General features: G+C 54.3%; 1 protein-coding gene and 1 long non-coding RNA gene across 2 annotated transcripts; one reads left to right on the forward strand and one right to left on the reverse strand.

Annotated features, from left to right (window-relative positions):
- Nucleotides 1-2,200: 2,200 nt before the first annotated feature.
- LMO1 (LIM domain only 1) lies at nt 2,201-6,992 on the reverse strand. Its single transcript, XM_082684280.1, has 3 exons — nt 6,756-6,992; nt 4,066-4,191; nt 2,201-2,591 (listed from the first exon to the last, which is right to left on the reverse strand). Exons 1-3 carry the CDS (start codon nt 6,959-6,961, stop codon nt 2,486-2,488), a joined length of 438 nt encoding a protein of 145 aa, XP_082540406.1. The 5' UTR covers nt 6,962-6,992; the 3' UTR covers nt 2,201-2,485.
- A 4,801-nt stretch (nt 6,993-11,793) lies between these two features.
- LOC309840437 lies at nt 11,794-14,843 on the forward strand. The gene is made up of 2 exons (XR_014298601.1): nt 11,794-12,141; nt 14,303-14,843. It is a non-coding gene; the product is annotated as an uncharacterized lncRNA (long non-coding RNA).
- The last annotated feature ends 10,576 nt before the right edge of the window (nt 14,844-25,419 follow it).

The raw sequence follows: 25,419 nt of genomic DNA on the forward strand, positions 1-25,419 counted from the left end.
TGTGGGACTTTCTGGGTGAAGGGTCTCCCACTCAGCAGGTCAGGACATCTGGCATGGTGACCCCAGCTCTCGTAAGCATAGCACTTCACAGTATAGATCTCTGCCTCGTGGCTGCCCTGGGAAACAGATCAGCCCCCGTCCTGGACGGGGACCATGATACAGGCTTAATCGGGGCCCTGGTGTTGGATCTGGCATGTTCCACCACATGCTGAACTGGGGAAGACCCCCAGCAGGGTCTGCGGTGGACAGAGGAGGGCTGGGGTCCTCCTAGAAGGCCGGCTCTGCTCTCAGGGGCTTCCAGAGGCCGGCTGCCTGATGCGGAGTCTATCTCATTGTGAGTGAATTAATTGTTGTGCAACCTAGAGCGGTGAGACAAGTTAATTACATAATTACTGCAAAACGACATGTTATTTCATGGCTGCAATATGGGAACTCTGTTGGAAACAATTGTAATTGCCCAGAAACGGCATTCGAGTGGCTCCGTTATCTCTCGATAACCATGTAATTAACTTGTGTTACAACTTCATCTGCAGTAAACTCTGAAGTTAGGAATTGGGGGCCCAGGGGTGGGCACAGCCCTCCTTGACCTGAGGGCCCGGGGAGGGTCTGGCACAGGGTAAGGAGTTCTGCTACCAATCAGGGAAATGATTCGCTTTTCCAAGCTGAGGGAGGAAATTCCTCACTACAGACTCCAGTCCTCAAATTCACGCACTCCGACTCGGTCCCCATCTCACACGGCCACACACAGCTCCCCAGTTCCAGAGTCACATCAGACACATCACACAAAAACCCCACTGCAGCCAGGCCACCTGGCTCTTTGCCACTCTTCTCTGTCATAAGAGGGGGACACGCCACAGATGAGAACCCCTGCGCCAAGATCCTTGGCAGGATCCTAGTGATCCCTGCCCACGGATTGGGCCACTGACCATAAAACCACCATGTGGGGAGGAAGCTGCTCCCAGGGCCCGAAAGGCCCAGCCATGCTCCCACGTCACTCTCAGCAGAGGAGCAGGCCTGGGGCAGGGTGACACGCAGTTCCCCATCCATGAGTAGGTAGAGCTGGAAGCAGCGAGCAGGCTCCATCCGCCCTGGGCTCTGGGCCAAGTCCAGGGTGAGAACAGTCCCCGGAGAAGGAGGAGCAAGTGGCCTGACGGGGGTGGGGGGGGGAAGTCTGTCCACACAGCCTTCCCCATCCAGGCTTTGGATCCAAGCAGTCCCTATTTGTCATACCATTCATTGCCCGGCAGGGCATGGAAAACGCCCTGGGTATCTGGCTGGATGGCTGTCCCCGCCTACTTCTGCCTACACACCCGTCCGCTTGTGTGTCCATGTCTCCTGCCTGCCAGCATGCACATCTGTCTGACTGCGTGTGTCCACTGGATGGGCTGTCTCTGACTCTCCGCGGTTGTCGCAAGTGGTCGTGGTCCGCGGAAGGCCACTGGCCCGTCCCAGGTTTCCCCGTGGGGTTCGTCCTCACTGTGCTGGACTCCGCTTGCTTTCCTGGCTTTCTCCCTCCTTCTCAAGAGCAGGGACTGTGTCTGATCCATGATTCATCCGCATGGCTGGTGCTTACAGCACGGGGATGAGACAGAGTAGAATAAGGTTTGCTGAATGAATGAATGAAAGCCTCTAGCCTGCGTGGGTTGAATACAGGCCAACAAGATTGTTCTTGGTCACCCAGGAGTGCAGAAAGTCGGGCCCCAGGACAGGCCCAAGCTACAGGGAGGAGACAGCAAAGACTGTCCATCACCCTGAAATGGAAGAGGGGTTTGTGAAAGGTATTCTCAAAGTAGAAGGCTCGGGATTCAGGGTCTTACTATGAGAACAAGTCAAGGCTGGGTTCCTGGCTGGGGGTCTCAGTGGTGGGAGGTGACACAGGAACCCAGGGAAGGGAGGGTTTCACCTTGCGTCTCTTTATCTTGGGGGCCAGGGTATAGGCTCTTCCAGGAGGAGGGGAGGACACTCCTCGTCCCACCTCTGGCTGTGGGATATGTGGACTTGTCCCCTTCCCCCCAGCTTCTACCCCCTAAAGCCCACCTGGAGCTCCCCTGCCCGGCCCATCAATAGCACACACTGGAGCCCTGGGTCCTGTTCTGTGCCCAGCTTTAGGGAGCCCAGGGGAGGGCCCTGTTCCACTCCCAAGCAGAGGAGAGGGACCCCCAGGTCTGTATTAGTCAGGTGATCAACGCACAGTAACCTCCCCGGAAACATTCATAAGTTTAATCCACGCCAGTAATAAAATCGCATTACATTTCTCATAAAATAAATGTTCCCATTTATATACAGAAGACAGACTGTACAGGCCCAGCCTGGCCCCAGGAGGGGTCACACACAGACGGGCAGCAGAGGAAGGGCCGTCCCTCCCATCGAGGACGGAGGAGTTCTAATCGGCAGGAGAGTGGCTGGCCGGCCAGGCAGGTGGGCAGACGGGCAGACGGGCAGACAGGCAGACGGACAGATGGGCCTGGAGGCCAGGCGCTGGGCATTACTGAACCTGGGATTCAAAGGTGCCATTGAGCTGTCCCTCCTCATAGTCCATCTGACACAAGATCATGTTGTTCTTCAGGAAGAATTTGTCTCCCACACAAAATCTGGAAAATCCAAGCAGGAGAGAGAGGCCATGGGAGGGGTCCCAGTGGATGGTGGGGGCTCCAGACAGGCCCCAGCCCAGCCCAGGAGGTAGACATGTGAGAACTGAGGTCCTGGAGAGTTTCGTTCCTTCAACTTTCCAGAAGGGATCCCTTAAAGGTCTCATAACCAACCCGGTCAATCACCCTGGGTCAGCCCAGTCCTCATCCAGGCCCTGTAGTCTGGGGTGTAGGACAGACAGATGGACAAGTCTGGGCCATAGTTGGGTCTTCCCTGGAGGGGTGGGGTTGGTGGGAAGCTCTAGGAATATCCTACCCCAGTCCCGGAGAGGGAGAAAGAGAGAGAAGGACAAAGAAACAGAAAAAGATTGAAGAGAGGAGACAGGTGGAGAGAGTTAGAAATGGGGGAGGAGGAAGGGGTAAAATGGTTGATTTTTCTATCCTTCTGCTCTTTTTCCCAACTTAAGAGGATAACTCCGTGAAACTCTTCCTTTGAACAGAATCTGTAGTTTTCCTGGAGCATCCTTCCAGAAGGTGACCCTGTCCTACCATTTTCCCTCCCACCCAGAGAAGGCCTTGCTTTGCTACCCGCCTGCACCCCCCACCCCTCTGTTCTTCTACAGTATGGGAGGATTAGGCTCTTTCCCCAAAGATGTCCCCAGGGTGGCTAGGCCTTCAGCCAGACCCCTGGGTCACAGGCTCAGTCCCAGAAGATCCCAATCCCACCACCAGGTGGCACTGCAACTTCACCAAGCCCTCTTAGCCGCAGGTCTGTCTGAGCTCCCCTCCTGCCCCCGCCCCCACCATCCCCCTAGGCCTTCCCTACAGGTCCCTCTGGACCTCATCCTCTGGGAACACTTGGAGGAGCCCCTGAGAAAATGGCTTGTCTTCCAGTGTTAAGCCCCCAGAGAGGGCTGAGAGGTTCCGGGCCCCTTAGGTCCCTGGGGCCTCCCACGGGTCTGGGACATGGTGTAAGGGTTAGAAAGTGGCTGGGCTGGACCCAGACTCACAGGAGTGAGTAGCTGTTCCCATCAGGGCATTCCCTTCCAGGCACAGGAACTCCTCACTGAAATGTAGAAACATGCACATACGTATGGCCCGGTAGACCCCTGGCACATGAACATTTGAATATGTGTGTGTTCATACTCCTTTGTCATGTGCACACAGCACACTCATGCCTGTCCTGTACATGCACGTTTAAAAATCCACACACGCGCGTGACACGGTGTTCATACACAGTAAGCACGTGCATGCGTGACCCATCACACCCACACAGACATGGGCCCTCCAAACACATACACAACAGTGCCAGAGGGCACACATCCGGCTATGGGGATCAGGCATACACGAAACACACATATGCACATGCATGCTCACGACCACACGACATCTGAGCCCGTGCATGTTTGCACGTACGCGCCGGCAGTGCGCTGGCCCCGCAGGCGGTAGCTGGGGTCTGCTCTAGGTACGCACTCACCTCTGGTTGCAGAGCTGGCAAGCGAAACAGTCGAGGTGATACACATTGTCCCGGGCCCGCATCACCATCTCGAAGGCTGGGATCAGCTTGCTGCAGGCAGCGCAGTTGCCCGTGGTGCCAAAAAGCCTGCCAGGTGTAGGGTGCAGAGGGCTCAGGGGCTGGTCAGGGTTGGGGGGCAGAGGAGCGGGCTCTACCAGGGGCCCTGCGGGTCCCTACTCCTGGGTGCTTGGCAGGTGGGCCTAGGCAAGGGGGAAGGAACACAGAGGGCAGCCTCTGGATTCTGCTAAGAGATTGGGCTTCAGAGAAATCAGTTCAGCCACCCATGGAGAGCAGTGCAGGGGCTCAGGAGTTGGGTGACACTGTCCTTCTCTGGGCTGGGCTGACAAGATCCCCCTCCTAGGCTCCCACTGGGGCTGGACTACTGGGACCTAGGGCCAGTGGAAGAACACTGGGCTGGGCCATGAGCAAGGACTCGAGTCACACAAGCATGAACTCAGGGGCAGTCCACTGGCCCTCAGGCAGGTCCTAGGTCTCTCTGAGCCTCCTTTATTTTGACTATAAAACGGAGACTGAAGAGCATTCTTTGCAGGCTTGTTGTGGAAACTTCGGTTAAGTTCTCAGTCCTGGACCACTTAGTGAATGCCTCTACTGAGTGTGTTTGCCACGTGCCAGGCCGTGTTCTGAGGGCTGTACTGAGATCAACTCATTTAATTTGACAACAGCCCTGTGGGGTGGTCTTTTTCAGCAACCAATTCACTGGGTGACTTGCCTAAATCCCTTTTTCCTCTTCCTACATCTCAGCATAACCTTTTTCAAAAGGGGGTTCTAGACTAGGTGATCCTGCTCAAAGATGCTTCTAAAATAGGACAAATGCCCAAAGAAAGTTCCAAGGCCATCTGGCCCAAGGCCTCTTTCACACAGGCATTCCCTCCCTCCTCCTAGCTGCTGGTTGCAGAGCTCTGGGATGGGGGTGCTCACTTTCTCCCCATATAGGCCAGTCTCAGGCAGGGTATTCCAATGGCTGAAGCCCCCACCCAGGCTCCTCTTTGCTTCTTTTCTGCACACTGGCTGAGCAAGTCCCAAGTGAGGCAAGAGGGCTGAGAGGCAGGCGAGAGACCCCCTAATCCCTGATTTGTCCAGCGCAAACCCAGGCGCCTGCTGCTCTAGCTTGGCTCCATTGTTCATCAGCCTGAGCTGCCTGGTGGCTCAGATTAAGGCAGACAAAGACTGGGCCACAACATCTGCCTGCCAAGGGGGGGCCTCACTGCCCCCAGTGGCTGCAGGGGGACAGCCTTCAGAGAGGCCTCTCTGGGGAGGACCTGCCCCAGGAAGCCCTACCCCTACCCCAGCCCACTGACCTACCTGGCCCCAAAGTCATTCCTTGGCCTCTGCCAGAGCCCAGAAACAATACCTTCAGCTCCAGTAGGTGTCAGGGCTCAGAATGCGTGTGGATGCTTAGACTCTGCTGAGGAGTCCATCCTACACTGTGGCCTCTCCCACCCAGGTCCCCGGGGACCGCTGGGTTGGTATGCCAATTCTCCTCAACCTGGGATGTCCAGTCCCCAGGGGCTGTCTGAAATCTTCCAACTTGGAGGTCATCGAGGGGGGAGTCCCCAGAAATATTCTTCCTTAGCCCCTCCTCCTGGCCTCAGCCCTTTCCTCCAGCCCAGCAAGGAGCACTGAGTTACACAGGTCCTAGATTATTGCGATACTTAAAAAACTTCTGGCTGAAGGCAGAAGTTGAAAGAAAATGTGCAGGCAGGTAAACCCTAGGCTCTTCCCGAAAGTAAGCCTGCTGATAACCCTGCCCGCTACCATGGCCCAGACCTGAGCAGTGGGAGGCCCCCCACGAAGCCCTTGCCTGACCTGTTAATTAATGCAATGGGCCTTCCTTCCTCGCAAGGCCCTGCCTCGTCCACCCAGCCAAATGTAGATGCTGGGTCTCAGCCAAGGCCCCCACTTTGTGGCCTCCTTCCAGCCTTGCTGATGTCATAAATGGCCTAAGGGAGGGTTAATTGGGGGAGACAGCCCCAGGGAATAGGATCTAGGTTGTGGGGGGAGGGCGGGTTAGAGCTCCACGGAATGCGAGCTGGGGAAGCTTTTGTCTTGATAATTAACTATTCTCCGAGGGACAAACTGCTGCTTGGAGAAGGTCAGAAGCTAGAGGGTTCGGAGCTAGTTCAAACCCAGGTCTTTAAGCTCCAACATCAGTGGTCCTTCTCCCAGGGTCTGGCTACCTGCCAGATGCCCCAGGCACCCAGGTGTCTAATGCCAGGGCCCGCTGGGCACGGGGAAGAGGAGGCAAGAAGACTTCATCAGGCAGGAGGGGCCCAGGGAAGTCAGAGCTTGACCACCTGGTCCTGGAAGGCCTCTGAGGTGTCTCCTCCCACATTCCAGGGACAGGGTGGGTCAGAAGCACCTGACAAAGACAGGCAAAGCCAGGCTGGTACCCTTGGGAAACTTATCTCAGATGTCCCCTGGTCTCGAAGGCTGGCTCAGGCCCTGTGCTGGGCGCTGAGCCAAGCAGCTGACGGTGTGGCTCTGTCTTTGGGCCTCTGTGGACATCTCGGGGAACAGGGCTGGGCAAGGATGATCAGGAATGAGCACTCAGGGCCTGGGTCCAGAAGCAGGGGCAGAGCCACGCTGGGCCTGGGGTTGGGGTGGGGGGCCGGGGCCGGCGGGAGGCGCACCTCAGGTAGTCGCGCCGGCACAGAATGAGGTTGGCCTTGGTGTAGAGGGTGGAGCCCACCTCGCCCAGGCGGCAGTCACAGCAGGCACACTTGAGGCAGTCCTCATGCCAGTACTTGTCCAGTGCCTTCAGCAGGTAGCGGTCCTTGATCTTGCGGTTGCAGCCCGCACAGCCCTTCTGCTTGCCTTTGGGCTGGACGGAGAGCATGGGCACGCCTGTGGATGGGTGGACAACAGACGGACCGACACGGTATTGACTGTGGCTCCAGGGCTCGGGCCCATCCCCTCGAGGAATGGGAGCCCACTAGTTCTCCCTGTTGCCCTCTCCAGGGTGGGGGCTCCCAGTCCTCACTTGTTCCCCAGCAAGCCTCCCACCGCCCGACCCTGGCCCCGGGGGTCCTGTCCTTTGAGCCACACGGCACAGGCTGTTCCTCCCGCCTGCAGAGGCCCCTTCAGAAGCTGCAGGCAGCCTGCGGAGCCCCACATCAGCTTGGCTGTACAGCACACATGTGGGCGCAAGGCCTAGCCCCCGAGCTATTTGTCCCCATCTGGCCACAGCCTCCTGCGCCGTCTGCTTGCCAGGAGGCCTGAACTCTCCTCATGCAGCCCCATCTGCCTGGCTCTTCCGGCAGCCCTAAGAACTGAATCTCACAGTGGACTTGGGTCCACTGCGACTCCCAGATCTTTTGGCTACCTCAAGACTTGCACCTGGGACCCTTTCGCCCTCAATCAGCCTACAGACTCTTGGTTCACTCCTGTGGAACTGTGGTGGTATCACCCCACGACACTCCCAGTGGGGAGCAGGAGCCCTGGGGGTCCCTGCAGAGTGAGCAGGGAGACAGCAGAGCCTGGCCTCCTCTGGGCTCTCCTCAGCAATTCTTCCAGCTAGATTCAAACTTCCCACCTGCCCTGGCCTGAGGCTGGGGAGGTTCTGAGTCTCTGAACCCTTGCTCCACCCACCAGGACACAGTCTCTGAACCACGGGGTTCCCCCCACCCCACCCCCAGGGCCCATGCATGCCTCTCAACATACAAGAAAAACTACAAAAGCTAGGAATTTCAGCATGGAGTTTACTGGAAGGAGAAGCTGAGCTCTCAGCAGGTAATGTGCACTCACGCACACCCCATGCACATAGGCCTAGCGTGTAGGCATGTGCGTGCGTGTGCACAGAGACTCAGACTCCTAGCCCCAAGCCATGGGGGCATAAGCAGTGACCACAGGGAGCAACAGCAAGGAGAAGGTGGGGACAGAGGTCATCCTGAGTCTGGACATCCAACACGGAGCCCTGAGGCATGACTGTGGTGAAGACTGATTGGAGTGAAATGCAGGGAGTCTCAGAGTCGAGACCCAGGACTGGGGCGGGTGTGGGGCACCTGTAGGAGCTGCCTGAGAACCCCTCATGAAGACAGTGGGGGTGGGGGTGCGCCTTCCCTGACCAAGGCTCAGGAGCACAGAGGAGTCCCCTCTGGAGGGAAGAGCCCACCCTTTCCTGCCTCCCTAGCTCTCCACCAAGCCCATGAAGTCTGCCCTCCTCCTGGCCCTGTCCTCTCCAAGGGACTCCAGCACTCTCTAGGGTACCTGGGTTCAGTTCCCTCTCCCTGGTATCCCTCTTATCCTCCTATCCCTGCCTCCACCCACTGCCCTCGGCCCAGAGTTGGAGCGGCTTCCTTCCCCTTCCCTCTTCCTGGTGTCTGACCCTTCCTCAGACTTGAGAAGAGAAGCAGCCTCCAAGAGGCCTCAGCCTTAGAATCCACAGATGTCAGGCCAGAAGGGCTCTCCGAGCTCTTCCAGGCAAATGCTCCAAGGAATGGTGGGGAAACTGAGGCACTGGTCTGAAGGCAAGGTCTAGTATAAGCCACTCATCACCCAACAGGCTCCGGGGGTCCTCCCTGCTGCTGTGCTTTGCTGCCTCTTCAGACCTCTCTTGGGAGGCCTTCTAGGGCCCGGGAGCAGGACAGGTGACAGCAGAGGGGACGCCGCACTGACTGGCAGTGGACTCTCCTTCCTCCTTCCTCCAGTCCCTGCAGGGCCTGTTAGCTGGGATGCCTGCCGCCTAATTTCCTTAATGCAGCTCTAAAGGTTAATTGGTCTGAGAGTGATGAGGCTGAGGATGACTATGTCCTGAGGCCTGCCTGTGTCTCCTCTGCCAGGGTCCAGTCTGGTCACAGACCTCTGAGGAGGCCGAGGGAGCCAGCTGGGGAGCAGGCAGCCCTGAGAGCTAAGGGAGCTCTGAAGGGTTCCTTCCAAGGCCAGACCTACAGGGTGAGGGAAAATGGGGGAGGGGTAGAGAGAGCTGGATGTGAGGAGGTCTTTGGAACGACTGTCCCTGGGTCCTGTGGAGGGAATACCCAGCCAGCACAGCTATAAGTACACACTCACCAGCTTGCAAAATCTCAGGCCGGGTCTCTAGGATAGCCCCGCCAAGGCTGGTTTTCCCCTTACGTACCTGGACAGGCAACAGCTTGAGCCCTCCTCCCCAAGAGAGGTCTGGCATGGCTCCTAGACAGGCTGTCCTTTAGAGCTGAGGCCCCAGCACGCCCAGCCGCAGAGCCCGCCGAGCTGTGATCTGTAGCACTAGCTGGGCCTGAAACCGACAGGACCCAGAAAGGCTATGAGGAGCAAAGCCACAAGCCAGCCCAGGTCCTCTGCGTCTTGCCCATGCTTGGGCTGGCTCTGGCCCATGGCAGGGCTCCATAAGGCCTGGGAACTCTGTTTCCTGGGCCCTGGAGAACTTAAGAAGCCACAAGGCTTCTGCCAAATAGTGTCTGATGTCCACCGACACACAGAACTCCAGCCTGGCTAAGGAGCTCCCAGAACATATGGGGACCTTGGGCTTTCTCTGCCTAGAAAGACTGAGGTCCTGGGAGAAGTCTGACTCACTCCTTCCTTCTTTACTGAGAACCCACACTGTGTTTGCTCTTTCACAGGGCTAGTTCAGGAGACCTGAAAACACTCCTGAAAAGGCAAGGAGGTTTAAAGGGGGCATTTCTTCTGTTCCCCAAATGGAGTGAGATGTTCCCCAGAGGGTCAAGGCTTGCCCTCACCACCCTGCCTCCCCAACCCCCACCCAGCCCGCCAGTCAGCCCTGCAGACACCTCTTCCCTCCCTCCCTCCCCTGCCTGGCTCTGGGAGCTGAGCCTCGGGCCATGCACTTTCCATTAAGGAGATAGCATCCCTTTGCTGAAGTCCATTTGGGATCCATTTTAGTGTTATCTAAAAATCAAATCTACATGGTAATCCTTTTAATGTACTCCTGACTTTAGAAAAAAAACAGCTTTGCGCTCCTTCAGGAAAGGTTTTAAAGCATTACCCAGTAATTACTACTCACCCATGAAAACACTGATATTTTACAATGGTTGATGTTTGAGCCTGCCCGCACGCATGGGCACACGCTCAGACACACGCGGGACCCAGCAAAATAAACCAGTTCACAAAGCCCATGTGTTACCCCTACATCTCAGGGAGTGGGGGGGATGCGATTCGAGGGGAGGCAGGCCAAACCCCAGCCCGCCTCTATGCCAGGCAGGCTGATAGGAGGAGGAGGCAGCCTCCGGGTCTGACTCATCGGCTGCCAGACACTTACCCTCGGCTCTTTAATCTGGGGAAAAGCCAGACAGTCCCAGTGACCAGGAGGGACTGCCAGAGGTCATTCAGCTCTTCCTGTACCCCCTCTCCAGCCAGGAGAGAAGCCCTTCTCTTCACTTGGATCCCCCAGGGGTCTGCAACGTCAGACTCAAGTAAGTCCTCAGTAATCCCTGCCCAGCTATCCCAGGCCAAGCTGCCCCCGCCCCCATATCAGGTATGTGAACTTCTCCAAACTGCCAAGCCCACCGGCTCCCAGTCCCCCTGATGCCTCCCTCCAGCTTGGACAGCAGGCTTAGCCCAGCTGGGGAGCACTCCTGCTACCTCCCACAAGCTCCTCCAAAGCCAGTCCTCCACTCGCCAAAGCCCACCCCACCCAGCCCTGGGTCACTCACAGGTATGCCCTGCGCCACTGCGGCCACTGCTGGCAACTCCAGCTGGCATCAGAGACCCCCCCCTCCCACATGCTAGCTTGTCCTGCTTGGCACTGCGGGATCTGGTCCCTGTAGAATCCTAGAATAATATCCCTCTCCAACCTGCATCTATCCCAGCACCTTCCCTCCACCACGGCTCCAGGAAGAAATGCCTTGCCCTCCCATCCCACCTACCACCCAAAGTCAAGAGTCAGCAGTGGCTGTGAGGTGCAGGGCACAGCGCTGGAAGTCAGAGAGCCTACTTTCCAGCCTGAGCGCTGTCCCAAGGAGCTCGAGGGCCTGGTGCAAATCCCCCATCTTTCTGACTTGGCTTCTGTGAAATGGGGAGCCAAAAAGATGGTGGCGAGGACAGAGCAAGGTCACACATACTAAGGCTCAGCAGAATCTGGCTTCCAGGGGGAACGGACACGAAAACTGGGGAGTATTCTTAATATGCGTCCCGGGATGCCCTCCCCCTGTTCCGACCCTTGTTTCCTTCAACTTTTTATCTTGACACAATTTCAAGCCTTCAGAGAAGTTGCAAAATAGAAAGAATTCCTGTCCACCTTTTGCCTAGATTCCCTAAATAGGAACATTTTACCATATTTGCTTTATCCTTCTCTATACAGCTACCTATGATGTTTTCCCCTGACTCATTCGCAAGTTGGGTTCAGACAGGAAGGCTCACACTCCTAAATACTTTGATGTGTTTTTCCTAAAAGCAAGGACATTCTCTCACGTAGCCACAATACAATTAACACAACCAGGAAATTATCCTTGATCTAACACTATTACTTGCGGACTTCATTCAGATCTGACCAATTCCCCCAATAATAAAATACCCTTTATGGCAAACTAACATTCTGGATCCTGCCTCGCTTTCGCTTGTCAAGTTTAGTCTGTTTAAATGTGGAAGAATTCCCAAGCCTCTCTTTGTGTTTCAAGACACTAGCATTTTTGAAGAGTCCAGGCCAGTGACAGAGTACCCTTCAGTTTGGGGTTGTGACGCTTCTGACGGTGTGACTTTAATTCCTCTGTACTTCAGTTTTCTTTATCGTCCAATGAGTATGAAAACAGTCCGCATCTCAGGAATCAGGGAGCCAGTCTCTGCGAAGAATATAGGACTGACGGGACCCGGCAGTCAAAGGTTAGCTCTGATCAGTGTCACTTCATCTGGCGCAGGGGAAGGGATGACCTGAGTCACAGCTCCATCTCAGGCCCCTAAAATAGTGATGATCACAAACTTCGAAGCAAATACACGGATTTGAATGTGTGACCCTGGTTAAAGTCACATAGGCACCGGCTCGAGTCCAGCATCACCCGAAGAGCAGTCCTGTGGTCGCGGCAGACGTGTGTAAGAGGAAGCAGCGCTGCCTGGCTGATGGGCAAGCAGGTGGGAAGGGGTCACTATGGCAGCTCAGCGCAGGCCCCCTGGGGGCCCACAGGGGGGTGTTCCCTTGGCAGCTCTCGTCATCTCTGTATGTGTCTCAGTGGTGCTTCTAAACCTGTCTCCACACACCGCAGCTTGGCCACCTGGGGCAGAAGCTGGGCTCCCCTGGGGCTTGTTATTCCCATTTTATCAATGAGAAAACTGAGGCCCAAGAACGGTTCCAACCTGTCAGGGGACACATGGGTAGAATGGGACAGTGCTGGGATTTGAATCCCGGGTCCAAGCCCTAGCCTCGTTGGCTATGCTCTCAGACTGTGTGCTATGAACCTCTTGAGGTGCTTGTGGACCCCAGGCAGGAGGCATTAAAACAAAGAGCGACAGAGACTCAGGACACGCCTGCAAACATGCACAGCAGCACACGGGTGCTCGTGTGCAGACACGTAAACACATGCACGTACGCCAGCTCCACGAAAGGTGGGACTGTGCCGACTCTCCCCACGACGGTTTCATCCCGCAGCCTGGCACAACGCTGGCGTCTAGCAGCTGCTCACACACACCCCTGCATCTGCGCACACGCATGATGGGCGTGCTCAGGTATTATACACACCTACGCACAAGTGGTCACAGCACCTTCACTGTCTTTTAAAACACAACATTTCCGGGCACCTGGGTGGCTCAGTGGGTTAAGCCTTTGCCTTTGGCTCAGGTCATGATCTCAGGGTCCTGGGATCAAGCCCCATATCGGGCTCTCTGCTCAGCGGGGAGCCTGCTTCTCCCTCTCTCTCTGCCTGCCTCTCTGCGGACTTGTGATCTCTGTCTGTCAAATAAATAAACAAAATCTTTAAAAAACAAAACAAAACAAAACAAAAAACACAACATTTCCAAAAAGTAGATGGTCTCTTGAAATTGAGCTCTGATTTTAGCAAAACCCATGAGGAAGAGGCCCAGTTCTCAACACTACCTTCCCAAGGAAATGGAAGAGTGGGAGCCCTTGGGTTTTACCCACACAGGACCCAGGGCAGTGCTGGGGATTCTCCAGAAAGGCAGTCCCATGCTCTGCACCTGCTCCAGCTGCTGCAGGTGGGGCGGGGTCTGCGGTCTTTGGGGATCTGGGTCACGGCCAAGCTGCAAGGTGCTTGTGTCCACGTGGGCCCACACCTGGGCCTGAGAGGGCAGAGGAGGGTCCCAAACAGAGCCAGCCAGTGGCCCCTCTACAGCATCAGTCCTGTTTAATAAGGAAATTTGAAAGTGTAATCTAATTCCGCAGAATCTCTTTAAATCTCGTTTTCTCAGAAGTAACTTCATTTCGCACGGACACATCCAGCCTTGTGAGAAGGCCTCCATTTCACACCAGTTTTATCTCCACAATTTCTCGTCTCACTGCACTCCTATCCCAGGGCCTTGCCATGCGGCAGGCGAGGCCTGAACTAATAGCATTTCCTACTCATTTGGAATCAAAAGCCAACGAGAACAACTGTTGAAACGCGTGGCTACAGCCACCTAGAGCACATTCATTACCACACCTTCGTGCACCCCTTTGCAGGTGGCGTGCTCATTGCGTGAGAAGAGGGAAAGAAGTCAGGTTCCCGTGGCCTCCAACTCCCCACTGGGCCAGGGGAGGGATGCTGGAACGGTGGCCAACTCACTGGAGGACTGGTCCCTTTTGCCCTGGCACTGCCCCTCAAAGGGGCTGGTGTAGAGGCAGGTGGTAGAGACACAAAGACGGGGGGCCCTGCAGAGAGAAGGGTTTGACTTGAATTCTGGCTCCATTGCTTCTCAGCTCTGCCTCGCTTTCCCTACCTGCTAAATGAGGACAGCCCACTTTAAAGAATTATTCTGAGGGTTAAATTAGTGGACAAAATGTACAATGTATGGACATGAAGCACACGGATATAGTGGCCTAAAAAAATCAGCTAAGGGACATCTGAGTGGCTCAGTCGATTAAGTGTCTGCCTTCGGGTCAGGTCATGATCCCAGGGTCCTGGGATCAAGTCCCCCATCAGGCTCCCTGCTCAGTGGAGAATCTGTTTCTCTCTCTGCCTGCTGCTCCCCCCTGCTTGTATGTTCTCTCATTCTCTCTCTCTCTGGCAAATAAATAAATCTTTCTAAAATATCAGCTAAGAAAAATGATCTATGTCTTACAATCCAATAATTCTCTTCCTAGGTATTCCCCCACCAGAAATGACAGCATATGCCCACCAGAGGCGATGTACAAGGACATCCAGGGCAGTTTTCTTCACAAGGGCCCCAACCTGCAAACACCACAAATGCCCATTAACGACAGCAAAATGGATAACACACTGCAGTGCACTCACACAGTGGAATACCACACAGCCATGAAGAAGATGGATCACGGGTACACAGCAACATGGAGAATCGGACAGCATGATGCTGAATGAAAAAAGCCAGCCAGACACAAAAGCTATGTACGGTATAATTCTATCTCTATGCATTACCCAAACAGGCAAAACCAGTCTGTGGTGAGATGTCAGAATAATGGCATATGTTATCATGGGGCAGAAGGTTTGAGGAAGCCCGCTGAAGAACTGGAAATGTCCTGGTCTTGATCTGGGTGGTGTTTAAAGGGGTGCACATAAATGCAGAAGCTTGTTGGACTGAACATTTGAGACTTGCACCTCTTACTGCATATACATTCCACCTCCAAGAAAAAAAATAAAGAACTGAGATGGACACGCCTCAACAAAGACTTTGGAGGCTTCTCCATAAAACCCACCATTTACTCTGTACTCACTATACCCGAGATCTCAGGGAATCCTCAGATTCACTCTGACGTCCTAATGATGACCCCCATTCAACAGATGAGGAAGCAGAGGCCTAGGATGGTTCAAGTCCTTACCCAAGATCAAACATCTAGGAGGCTGCGGGGCAGGGACTGAACCCTCCTCTCCTGGCCAACTCTGGGACTTCAGATTCTCACCCAGCCCACGGCCCATGGCTTCTCTGCACAGACTGGTTGGGGAACGGTTACTGGGGCAGCATCTGGGTCCCCCTCTGTGGCCTAGATGCCAGGATGATCCCAGGGTGGGGGCCAGCAGCACTCCTAGAGCAGGACCTGGGTTGAGAACAGGAGAAATGATGGCAGGGCACAGTCCCTATGCTCCGGTGAGCCACAGGCCACTTCTGCTCCATTGGTGGTTCCAAAGGAGCTATAAGCTATAGCTGCTGTGGGACCTTGGAAGGGCTTAGAGGTGGGGCCAGAAGGGGGACAGGGACCAGAAGGGCTGTGTAGTGGCAGATGTAAGATGCCTGCATTGCAGCCTTGAGAGGGACAAAGAAGCCCTGAGACGGCACATGTCCTCATATGTCCTCAGGGCAGTGGGCTGAGCTGTGAGAGGAGGACCGGGGGGCTTCAGACTCAGAACCCAGTTGCTGGGGGCGGGGGGGGGGACCTCAATCAACAGCCAGGGGCTGGTGTGTGAACGAGGGAAGTAGGGGGCACCTAGAACAGGGCCCAACTCAGGGTGAGAAACTGAAAGGAGGTCCAGCAATAATTGCCTTCTCTAAAGTGTGAAGTCCCTTCCTGTGTCCATAGCCCATCACAGTAGGGCTGGTGGGAGCACCATGCAATGCTGTCCCCGTGTACCTGCAACTGCTACAGTTACGTTCAACAGCGGGATGATAGCCTTTACTGCCTACTCTGTGCCGAGTGCTTTACATTCATTAACGCTCGTCTTTGTGATGACCAGGAGGTCAGAGAAATCATACAACCTGCCCCATGGCAAGCCTAGGAGTGGCTAAGTGAGGGGGCCTGGGACCCAGACTGCTGACCCCAGCCCTTTCCTGCTCTAGCTCCTTGATCTGACGGTATGGCATCATGATTTTCCTAAGCATTGGGGAAAGTGAAGTTCTGCTTGGACTCAATCTGGTTGCTGCCAAAAGAAGAAAGTTCTAAACACATCTTGCAGGGTACATCAAGGCAGGTCAGGCCTCTGGGCCCCAGCGCCCTCCCGAGGAGCCATTTCCTATGAGGGTGTATTTCTGCAGCAGGTTTTAGGGGATGAAACCTCCTTAGGAATGGTGTGTCCTAAAGCCTGGCCCTGCCGTGACCTTCGAGTGTCTGGAGGTGAAGGGGCTGAGCTGTCTCTACGCACATCTCACAGGCTCTCACTGTTGAGGGAAGCCAAACCCAGCACAGCCTGGTGGCTGGTGAGGGCTTTCGGAGACCTAGTCTAGACCACGCAGGGGCCCGAATGATGCCCTGGAGCAGGTGCAAATGGAAGCAGCTCCCCAGAGACACACGGTTCTCTGCTGATCTTCGGGGCGGGGGTGGGGGTGGGGACTCAGAGACGTCAGAAGCTGCAAGTGCTCTTTGGAGACTGTCACGGGGAATGACACTTCAGTTAACTGCCCAGTTGTCTACAGGATGAGTGCAGGCCTGCTCTCCCAGCTCTCTGATTGTTTCTGTAAGGTCCCAGCCATACCTCAAAAGCAACAGGTCCAAAACAGGACTCGACCTCTCCTCTCTGAAACCTGGCCCCTTGACCCATACCCCAGGCTTCCTCTCATCACGCTAATACCATCACCCACCCAGATGCTCAGGCCAGAGACTCAGAGTCACCTCAGGCCTTCCGTCATCCTCACTCCCGACTGCTGACTCCCACTTCCCAGACTGCCTCCCCTTTCCATTTCCGGAGCCACCATCATCTTTTGCCACGCTATCAGCATAGCTCCCTACCAGCCTCTCATGTCTACTGTCTACAATCCATTCTCCACACAGCAGCTACAGAAATCTTTCAGAACAAAGTAGGTCAGGTCACTGCTCAGCTTGAAACCCTTCCATAACTTCCAGTGGGCTGAGAATAACATCCACCCTCTTCAACAAGCTTATGATATCCTCATGAAGTCTGGCCCCTGCCTCCACCTCCCATAGTGTGCACCAGCCACATTCCAGATCTCCCTCCTGCCTCAGGGCCTTTGCACATGCTGTTTCCTCACCACTCCACCCCACCCCACCCTGTTCCCAGAACACCCTTCTCTGCCTCTTCGTGTGGCTGGCTCCTTCTCATCCTTGGGCTTCAGCTTAAATGTCATCTCCTCAGAGAGGCTTTCCTTGATCACCTTATTTCTTTAGTGATATGACTCCCTGGTCATTTCCTTCTAAGTTTGTAAACATAATTTATAATTGTTTTAGGTTTTTTGTTTGTGTGTGTGTGTGTGTGTGTGATTGTACTTAAGACAATGAATGATCAGTCTTTCTCGTAAGAATGAAAGCGCCCTGAGGGCCTATATTGGGAGTCCTGTCTTATTCACCACTGTGTCTCCAGCACTTAACCCTATAAAAATCACTTCTTAACTATCAGTTCAGTTAATGAACAAAGAAACTGAGCAGAATCTATCCGAATATTATTGGTAAGAATCTCCTGGCCAGAGGGGGCTGATGCAGACAGCAGGCTTCCTGGAGATGGGAACCTCAGTCTGGCTTGTTGCTGGCCCATGCCACACATCGCTAGGCATCTACATTTCGGTGTCTCTACCAAAGCAGGTCAAACCGTGGCAGTGTCTAGGTCCTACCATCCTCAATCTGGAATTATGAGAGGTCCAGCCCAGGGCTCCAACTGACAGCTCTTTTGTAAATATAAGCCCCTCTACCCCTTATATCAAGGGGCAGCAATCCTCTTCTTCAACCCCTGCAGACCCATGAGGAATGAAGTCCCCCCTCTGAATGTCCCCTTGCACATAAATACACCATTTCAACCCTCAGCGGGTAGAGGGAGAGCCCCAAAGTTCAGTCATCTGTGTAACCTCAGCAGCTCAGGCTTCCCCTTTGTGCTTCGTACCTAGACACCCCTCTTCCTCGGCACAGACCGAGCCTCCCCTTAGGGATGTGACTCCCTCCCTCCTCCCAGCCAAGTCTGAGCCTCTGAGGGCCAGGGGGAAGAAAAAACCCCTGAAGGTTACTACAGAAGAACCCCAGGCACAAGCCTTTCCCATCTGTAGCTTCCACCAAACCCTATCCTGTCCTGGGCTGCTGGAGCAAGCCCCCAGGTCCCTCGACAGGATGCTGCTTGGAGCCACACAGCTGTAGGAAATCAGCAGGGAAGTGTCTGGAAGCTGTGTTCCCCAGACAGCAACTCAGCTGCTCCCTGGGAACCCGCAAAGCCCACGTCACCCATCTAATGAAACAGGGCTCCCAAGGGGCCTGCAATCTCCGCAGAGGAGGAGGAGGGCACGGACTCTCAGACGAGTCTCAATTTCACAGCATCAGGGACGTGAGCACCAACGCGCTGAACCAGAAAACGAGAGTCTGGCAGGAGCTGCAGACACACCGTGAGCGCCAGGGGATCAGAGATTAGGGCCCTTCAAAATCAATTTTGAATTCAAACTTTTAAATGTGTTCTCCAGACACAAGTAGGGGACCCTCCAGGCAGGCTCAGCCTAGCCAGATGCCGGGTTCTGCTTCCTTCTGGAAGCATCCAGAACTTATCTGCTAGCCCCAGGCTGGCTGAGGGAAGGGAGGACAAGAGAGCAAGGAGGGAGACTCCGTGCCTGCTCCCAGGGGCCACAAGGACAGGAGCCCCTTTGGCTCTAGCTGACCCAGCACTGCCTGTGGGGTACCCTCTTGAGGCTTCCTGTTGAGACCCTGGGGGCTGCCCCACCCTCTTTTGTAGAACTGGATGAGAGCCACGGAAGGCAAGGCCTGTGTGAGCCAGATCCCTCCCAGTCCAGCTCCCAGCCTGGCTGAGGAGGCTCACGGGGCACCAGTGGAGGAAGCCATTTAGGAGAAGACCTTGGGAGTCGGATGGGCAGGGTTTGTATATTAGACCAGCCACACGGCCCTAGAGAGATCTTGGTTCAGAAGTGGATGCCCCTTCTATGGGAAGGGAGAAAGCTTGCTGTGAGTATGAGGGTTTTGAGAGCAGGCCTGTGAAGTCAGAGTGCTTGGCAGCCCCCAGAGTGAAGGGAAAGAAAACATTCTGCGTGCTGATCAGTAGGGCAAGCTGGCTGCCGGGCCACATCATCCAAGGCATGGTATCTGTTGCCGAGGAGCTGACAATCTGCTGTCAACAGACAAACTATGAGTGGAGCACTGAGTACTGTGCTGGGCCCACACGGGGAGATGGGCAGGGACACACAGGGCAGCAGGCCTCACCAGGCAGCTGAGCAGAACAGACTGCTCAGCCAAACGCCGGAAAAGGGTCTGGGCCCGTCATAGGAAGGCCCTGGGGGATAGGGCTGGCAGCGGATGCTCTTGCCTTGGGTCCCTGATCAGCCCCATTGGTTCCTCCAAGGGTATGATCGGCCCACCACTGCTGCCTTCTCCATCTCTGCATGGAGAAGCAGGTCCACGAAAAGCCTCTCTGGCCCCAATGACCTCATAGCCCCATGCTCCCCGGCTCTCTGAATCTCTGGCCACTCCTCCTTTAAGCCATGCTCCCGAGACATAAACATGAGTGACTGTGAACTCCTCTTCAGCTGAGAGGCATCAGAAGGGGTGGCTGAAGTCTTCGGCCCACAGAGACCTCCAGGGGAGCCCCTTGTGGAACGAGGAGCAAGGGAAAGGGCTGGGGTTGCCAGACCCCATAAGGGAGGTGCAGCCAGGGCTTGCCACGCCTCCCGCCCCCTGGCTCCGGAGCGGGGCTGCCAGCTCGGCAAGGAGATTATTACAACACGGGCCTGGGTAATGCTCCTTTTAGTTACAGCATAAACTGCAGCAATAAAGCGTACCTGGGGAATGTTTAGAGAAAGCACTAATGATTTCTTCCCCAGTGGTTAATAAATTCACTTCCAGATCAATTTGTTCGCGATAGAGCCCGGCGAGCGGAACCCGCGCGGCGGGCACAGCCGAGTGTGTCTTTTTCAGTATAAATGATTTATTACGATGATTAGCGGCACATAAACAATTTAAAATACAACGCTAATTAGTTTGGGGAAGAAAGGAGGGGAAAAGCCACCCTGCCTCTCTCCCCATTATGTTCTACTTCCCTAAGTGTGTACTTTTTAATTAAATCCAAATGTCACAATAAATTTAAAGTGTTTTATTACCACTCGGGGTAAGAAAGGCAGTCATGCAGGCCCCCCTCTCAGGCGTCTATGGGCCTGGCTGGGGGAGAGGAATGGGGGCACAAGCAGGCCTGTCTACACGCTCTCCTCTAGGCTGGGGCTCTTTCATGAGTCCCCTGGAAAACCCTCCTGGTTTCTGGCAGCCCCAGGCTGGGGAAGGCCAGGCCTGCCTGGGAGACCGCCCACCTCTCGCCTTCCTGGCCAGCCCAGATGATGCGTCCTCCCTAAGCACTGGTCCCGACCCACCCAGGCACTTCTCCACAGCCCGGCAATTCTCTGTGCCCTCTCCTCGCTCTCCACCTGGGCTAAGTGTGCAGGTAACACCTTCTGTCTTCCTGGCGGCTCACTTGTCCCTCCATATTCAGCATCTCAGCACATTCCCCAGTGCGAAGAGTCACGATTACGGTTTTAGCTTTACGGATGGGGAAATTGAGGCTCACAGAGGTAGAGTGACTTAGCCAAAGACACCCAGCTACAAAGTAGACTTTTGCTGAGTCCTTATTCCTACAGCACAGTTCTATCTTGGAGCCCTTATTGGGCCACATCCAGGCCCTCATTCCCGGCCCTCAAGATGGGGCATAAAACATGGTGGTGGCTCAGGCAGACCTCAGCCAGAGACACATGTGAGGCAGGAGTTCAGGCAAGGGAGTTGGACTCTAATGAGGCCAGGGTCAAGATCAAGCTCTGCCACTGACCCCCAGTGTCACTTCAGTCAGGTCCGTTAGCCTCTCTGAGCTTCCCCTTCCCCATCAGCAAAGCAGGAACATGACACCCAACTCAGAGGGCTAAGGAACCAAAGCAGCCTACACCAGCAGAGTGCTTGCAATCCTTGATGTGCTGTGTGAGTAATAATTACTAACAAGGTCCCTGAAGGTGAGCAGGGATCCATGAGAACCCCATTTCACAGATCAGAAACCTGAAGCCAGCAGGAGAAAGGACTTACCCATGGTTCTGCCAAATCTCAGCACCCCGGGAGGGGCCAGGAAAGGATGCTCAGACAGCCAAGGATTTCTCTCTGATACACTCAGGCGCTGAGCATTAAAATGAAAACCAAATAGCCCTAAACACAGAGGTCCCACATGACCTGGCAATTCCACTCCTATGTATATACCCAAGAAAAAGTAAAACTGTGGGCCCTCACAAAATCTTGTATATGAATGTTCATATCAGAATTACCTGCAATAACTAAAAAAGAAAAATGATCCAAATGTCCATCAACCGATGAGTGGATAAATAAAATGTGGAACATACATACAGTGGAATATTATTTGGCCATAAAAGGGAAGTACTGATTTGTACTACGACATGAATGAACCTTGAAAACTTCAGGCTAGGAAAAAAGTCAGCCACAAATGCCATGTGTTGTATGATTTCACTTACATGGAAAGTTCAGAACAGGCAAATCCATAGAGATGGAAAATAGATCCGTGGTTGCCTGGGAGTGGGTAATGGGGAGTGACTGCTAATGGGTATGAAGTTTCTTTTCAGGGTGACGAAAATGTTCTTAAATTAGGTAGTGGAGATGGTTGCACGACTGTGAGTGCACTAAAAACCACTGAATTATACATATTAGAAAGGTTGATTTTGTGACATGCAAATTATATCTCAATAAAGCTGTTATAAAGCAAAACAAAGCAAATACTGCTTTGAGAACAGGAGGAACAGTTGATAAAAAGTCCAGCTCTAGGGTCAGGAGTGGGGGCCTGGGAGGTAAAGTCTGCCCTCACAGGGAAGTCAGGCCCTGCTCCCCCCATCTCCCATTGGCTGCTCCCCAGAGCACCTCCACGCCTGCTTTCCTTGCCTCCCCATCCAGAAATCTGGCTGAACCCACTTTTCCAGCCCTGCTTCCCAGGGATCCACCATTCTCCTCTGATCTGTCTGCTTTCACCAATGCATTCATGTTTTGTCTTTTTTCATAATTTCTGCATCTTCAGAGGCCTATGCCCTACCCACCAAATTGTGTGTGCTCGTGTATGGGGGGGGGTGCCTCCCTTAGGTCTTAAGCTTGTCCCACATTGGGTACCACGAGTTAGCCTGTGTGCATAATGAATAAGATCACAGTGAGACCCTCCAGGCCCCCAGCCCAGGCTCAGTTACGGAATTGTTGCCCTCTCCTAGGGCCTGGGAGCCTCCTGGGACAGAGGTGTGCACGTATGGATCCAGGCCACGGAGGCCATTGAGGACCTCTGCAAGGCTACCTCTGGATGAGCGGAATACCGCTGGAGAGTGCCCAGGCTCAGCACCACTTGCTTTGCAGCTCATCTGAGAGGCTGACTCAAGAAGATGAAGCGTCCTGGTCAACAGGGGGCGCCAGGCCTGCGCTGTGACAGGCATACCCAAGCACCCTGAGTCTAGAGAGATGAACAAGGTTAGGTTCTAAGTTTGGGCACCTCAGGCCTCATCTCAGCACACAGAGCAGCCCCGGGGAGGGGACAAGACAGCTCTGGTGACTAGAGGAGGCCATCTGTGCCATGGGCTGAGAGGACACAAGTCCGTGTTCCAGGCATGAGGCTGGTTCCACGAGCCTCCGAGGCTTCACCATGAGCTGCTGTCTCAGGAAGCCACCCCCTTGGGAAACGATCCCCCACTGTCCCTAAACTTCTCTGAAGTCCTACAGGTCCTGGGGCTGAGGGGACTCCTCAGGGGTAAGGGGTGGAAGCTACCCTTCCCTTTAGGCAGCCACCACGTTCTGACTACTCCTCAGGTGGGCACAGTGTTGTCCAGTTGGTGAAACACATGGAAACATATTCTCCCATTTGAGTTCTGTGCAAGGGACAGGGAGGCTGCTCTGAGCCCTAATGTCCATGTGAGGAAACAGGCTTGGGCAGGACACATGGTATGGCCCAGGGTCACACAATGGTGGGTGGACAAGCAAGACTTAGCTTGAGATCTCACTATCAGAAGGCAGAGCAGGACTGGGGTCCAAATCTCATGCTGATTACCTCTCTCCAAAGTCCAAAGAAGGCCACCTTTGCTGTAAGTTGTCACCCTCTCCTGTAGCCACTGTTTCTCTTAGAGAATTGGAGAGATTTCTCCACCTGTGCCTGGGCAGAGGCTCTGGAGGTTTCTCTCCTCTTGGGGGAGAGAATTAAAAGCCTTCCCTGCTGTAAGAGAAGGCAGAGCTCCTGGGAGTGTGGGCCCTGGAGAGCAGAGGGCGTGGCGCCAAGACAGGATAGAGTAGGCTAGGAGGGTTTTGAGGCCCCGGGCAGCCAGCCAGGGCCACCCACGGATGCCCCTGAGAGCCAGCTCACTGCCAAGGCAAGACCTTCGACTCATTTGCACCACACGGAGGTGCCCTGAGACACAAAGATTCTGTTCTTCTCAGGGCCCATCTTAGATATATATATAGTTAGGGAGAGGACTATATTAGACACAGAGAAGGCAGAAATACTTAGCTCTTTCCCCCAAATCAGGAGCTCTCATGGAAGCCTATCTGAGAAAGCAGCTGGGAGGGCCAACCAAGAAACTCTTTAAGGACTGATCACACGAAGCAGAGTGGTTAGGAGCTGGCCCATGGTGGTGGTTGGGCAGGTCTGGACTGGTTGCTTCCCTACCTTGGTGTTCTCCTGCCTGCCTCAGGCCCACGGCCTTCAGATCATTCCTTTGGAGCCTGGAAAGCTAGGATCTATGTCTGGTCATGGGGCAGCAACAGAAGAGGAAGGGGAGGGTCAGGAGAGGCCTCAGGCCAAAGCTGGGAAGAGCAAGCAAGGGTCCTTGGGTCAGAGGAAGGTGAGGCCCAGTTTGTAAACAGGACCTTGGGGCTGTTTTCCCTGGGGTTCAACTCCAGAAGTTCAGGCCCTGGTACTGGGATCTTGATCCCTGGGAGACATCAGATGAGCCACCACATTCCCAAGGCCACAGCTCTGGCCATGCCCTCTACCCTTCTTTTCTTGGTCTTCGGCTGCCTCCTCTGATCACCCATACCTCCAGCCCCACCAGTCCCCTCACATGCCCAGACTGCAGACTCACCAGGAAATGGAAGGAAGGAAGGGGGGGAGGGAGGGAAGGAGAAATGGAGTGAGGAAAAGAGAGAGGGACAGGGAGAAGTCTGAGGCTGGAGGGGTAGGGGCCGAGAGCCTGGAAAGTTCAAAAGGAAGAATACTTCCCCCTCACATCATGAGCTGTTTTTGCTGCCCCTAATGTTATCTCCTCTGATTTATTTTCCCCATAGTAGCTGTGGTATAATGTATTTGGTCTTTGTCTCTGGTTCCTGGCACAGAGCTCTTAAAACCCTTGGTGTTTCCTGAGTGCTAAGGCTATCTTCTGTGATTCGTGAAGAGCCCCTTCTGAGCACACTTGCATTTATGCTCCTGAGGTGACTTAAGGTGAGCCCCCCAACTAGTCTTGGGATGAGGCTGGGCCTGGCCACCAAAAAGACCAAGCAATAGGAGGGCTGGAACTTCCAGTCCTATGCACTGACAGACCTCCAGGAAAGACAGGGAGGGTGCTGGAGGTTAAGCTTTATAGAAACTCTTGAACAAGACTTAATGAGCTCTGGATTGGTGACTGCATCCAGGTGCCAGGAGGGTGGTAGAACCCAGTTCCCCAGAGACAGAAGCTCCTGGGATCGGAACCTCACCCTATATACCTCTTCATCTGTATCCTTATACAGTGAATGGGTCAATGTAAGAAAATGATTCCAAGTTCTGTGAGCCTTCCTAGAAAATTCTCTACCCTGAGGAGGGGATCGTGGGAACCCTGATCAGAAGTAGAGACGACAACTGGGATTTGTGATTGGCCTCCGAAGTGGGGGCAGTCTCGAAGTGGGACTGAGCCTTCAACATGCAGGGGCTAATACTAGATAGCGTCAGAATTGAGTTAAATTGTAGGACACCCAGTCTGTGTGCCCTGAAAATTGGAGAACTGCTGGTTGGTGCCGGAAAACATGCCTGAGTAGTACAAGTCTTAATACACTGTAAGTCTGGGGCGCCTGGGTGGTTCAGTTGGTTAAACGTCTGCCTTGAGCTCGGGTCATGATTTGGGGTCCCAGGACTGAGCCCCATGTCAGGCTCCCTGCTCAGTGGGGAGTCTGCTTCTCCCCCTCCCTCTGCTCTCCCCCCTGCTTGTGCATTCTCTCTCTCAAATAAATAAAATCTTAAAAAAAGAAAAAAAGAGAGAAGTGTAAGTCTGTCCTCTCTCTAGAACAAAGATTGCTTATGCTTGTGATCCTCCTCTTTGCTCCCCTTCCAACCTCCTTGGCCTGTTCATTCATTCTCACTCACTATTGACTTAATAAATAAGTGCTAAGCATCTACTACT

Source organism: Mustela nivalis (genome assembly GCF_964662115.1).
Source record: "Mustela nivalis genome assembly, chromosome: 9".
NCBI lineage: Eukaryota > Metazoa > Chordata > Mammalia > Carnivora > Mustelidae > Mustela > Mustela nivalis.

Coding starts and splice junctions, on each gene's coding strand:
- LMO1 (XM_082684280.1), bottom strand. CDS start 6,961: ATGCTCTCCGTCCAGCCCAAAGGCAAGCAGAAGGGCTGTGCGGGCTGC. Junction 4,192..6,755: donor TGCCGGCGCGACTACCTGAG/GTGCGCCTCCCG, acceptor TACACCTGGCAG/GCTTTTTGGCACCACGGGCA. Junction 2,592..4,065: donor TGCCAGCTCTGCAACCAGAG/GTGAGTGCGTAC, acceptor TGGATTTTCCAG/ATTTTGTGTGGGAGACAAAT.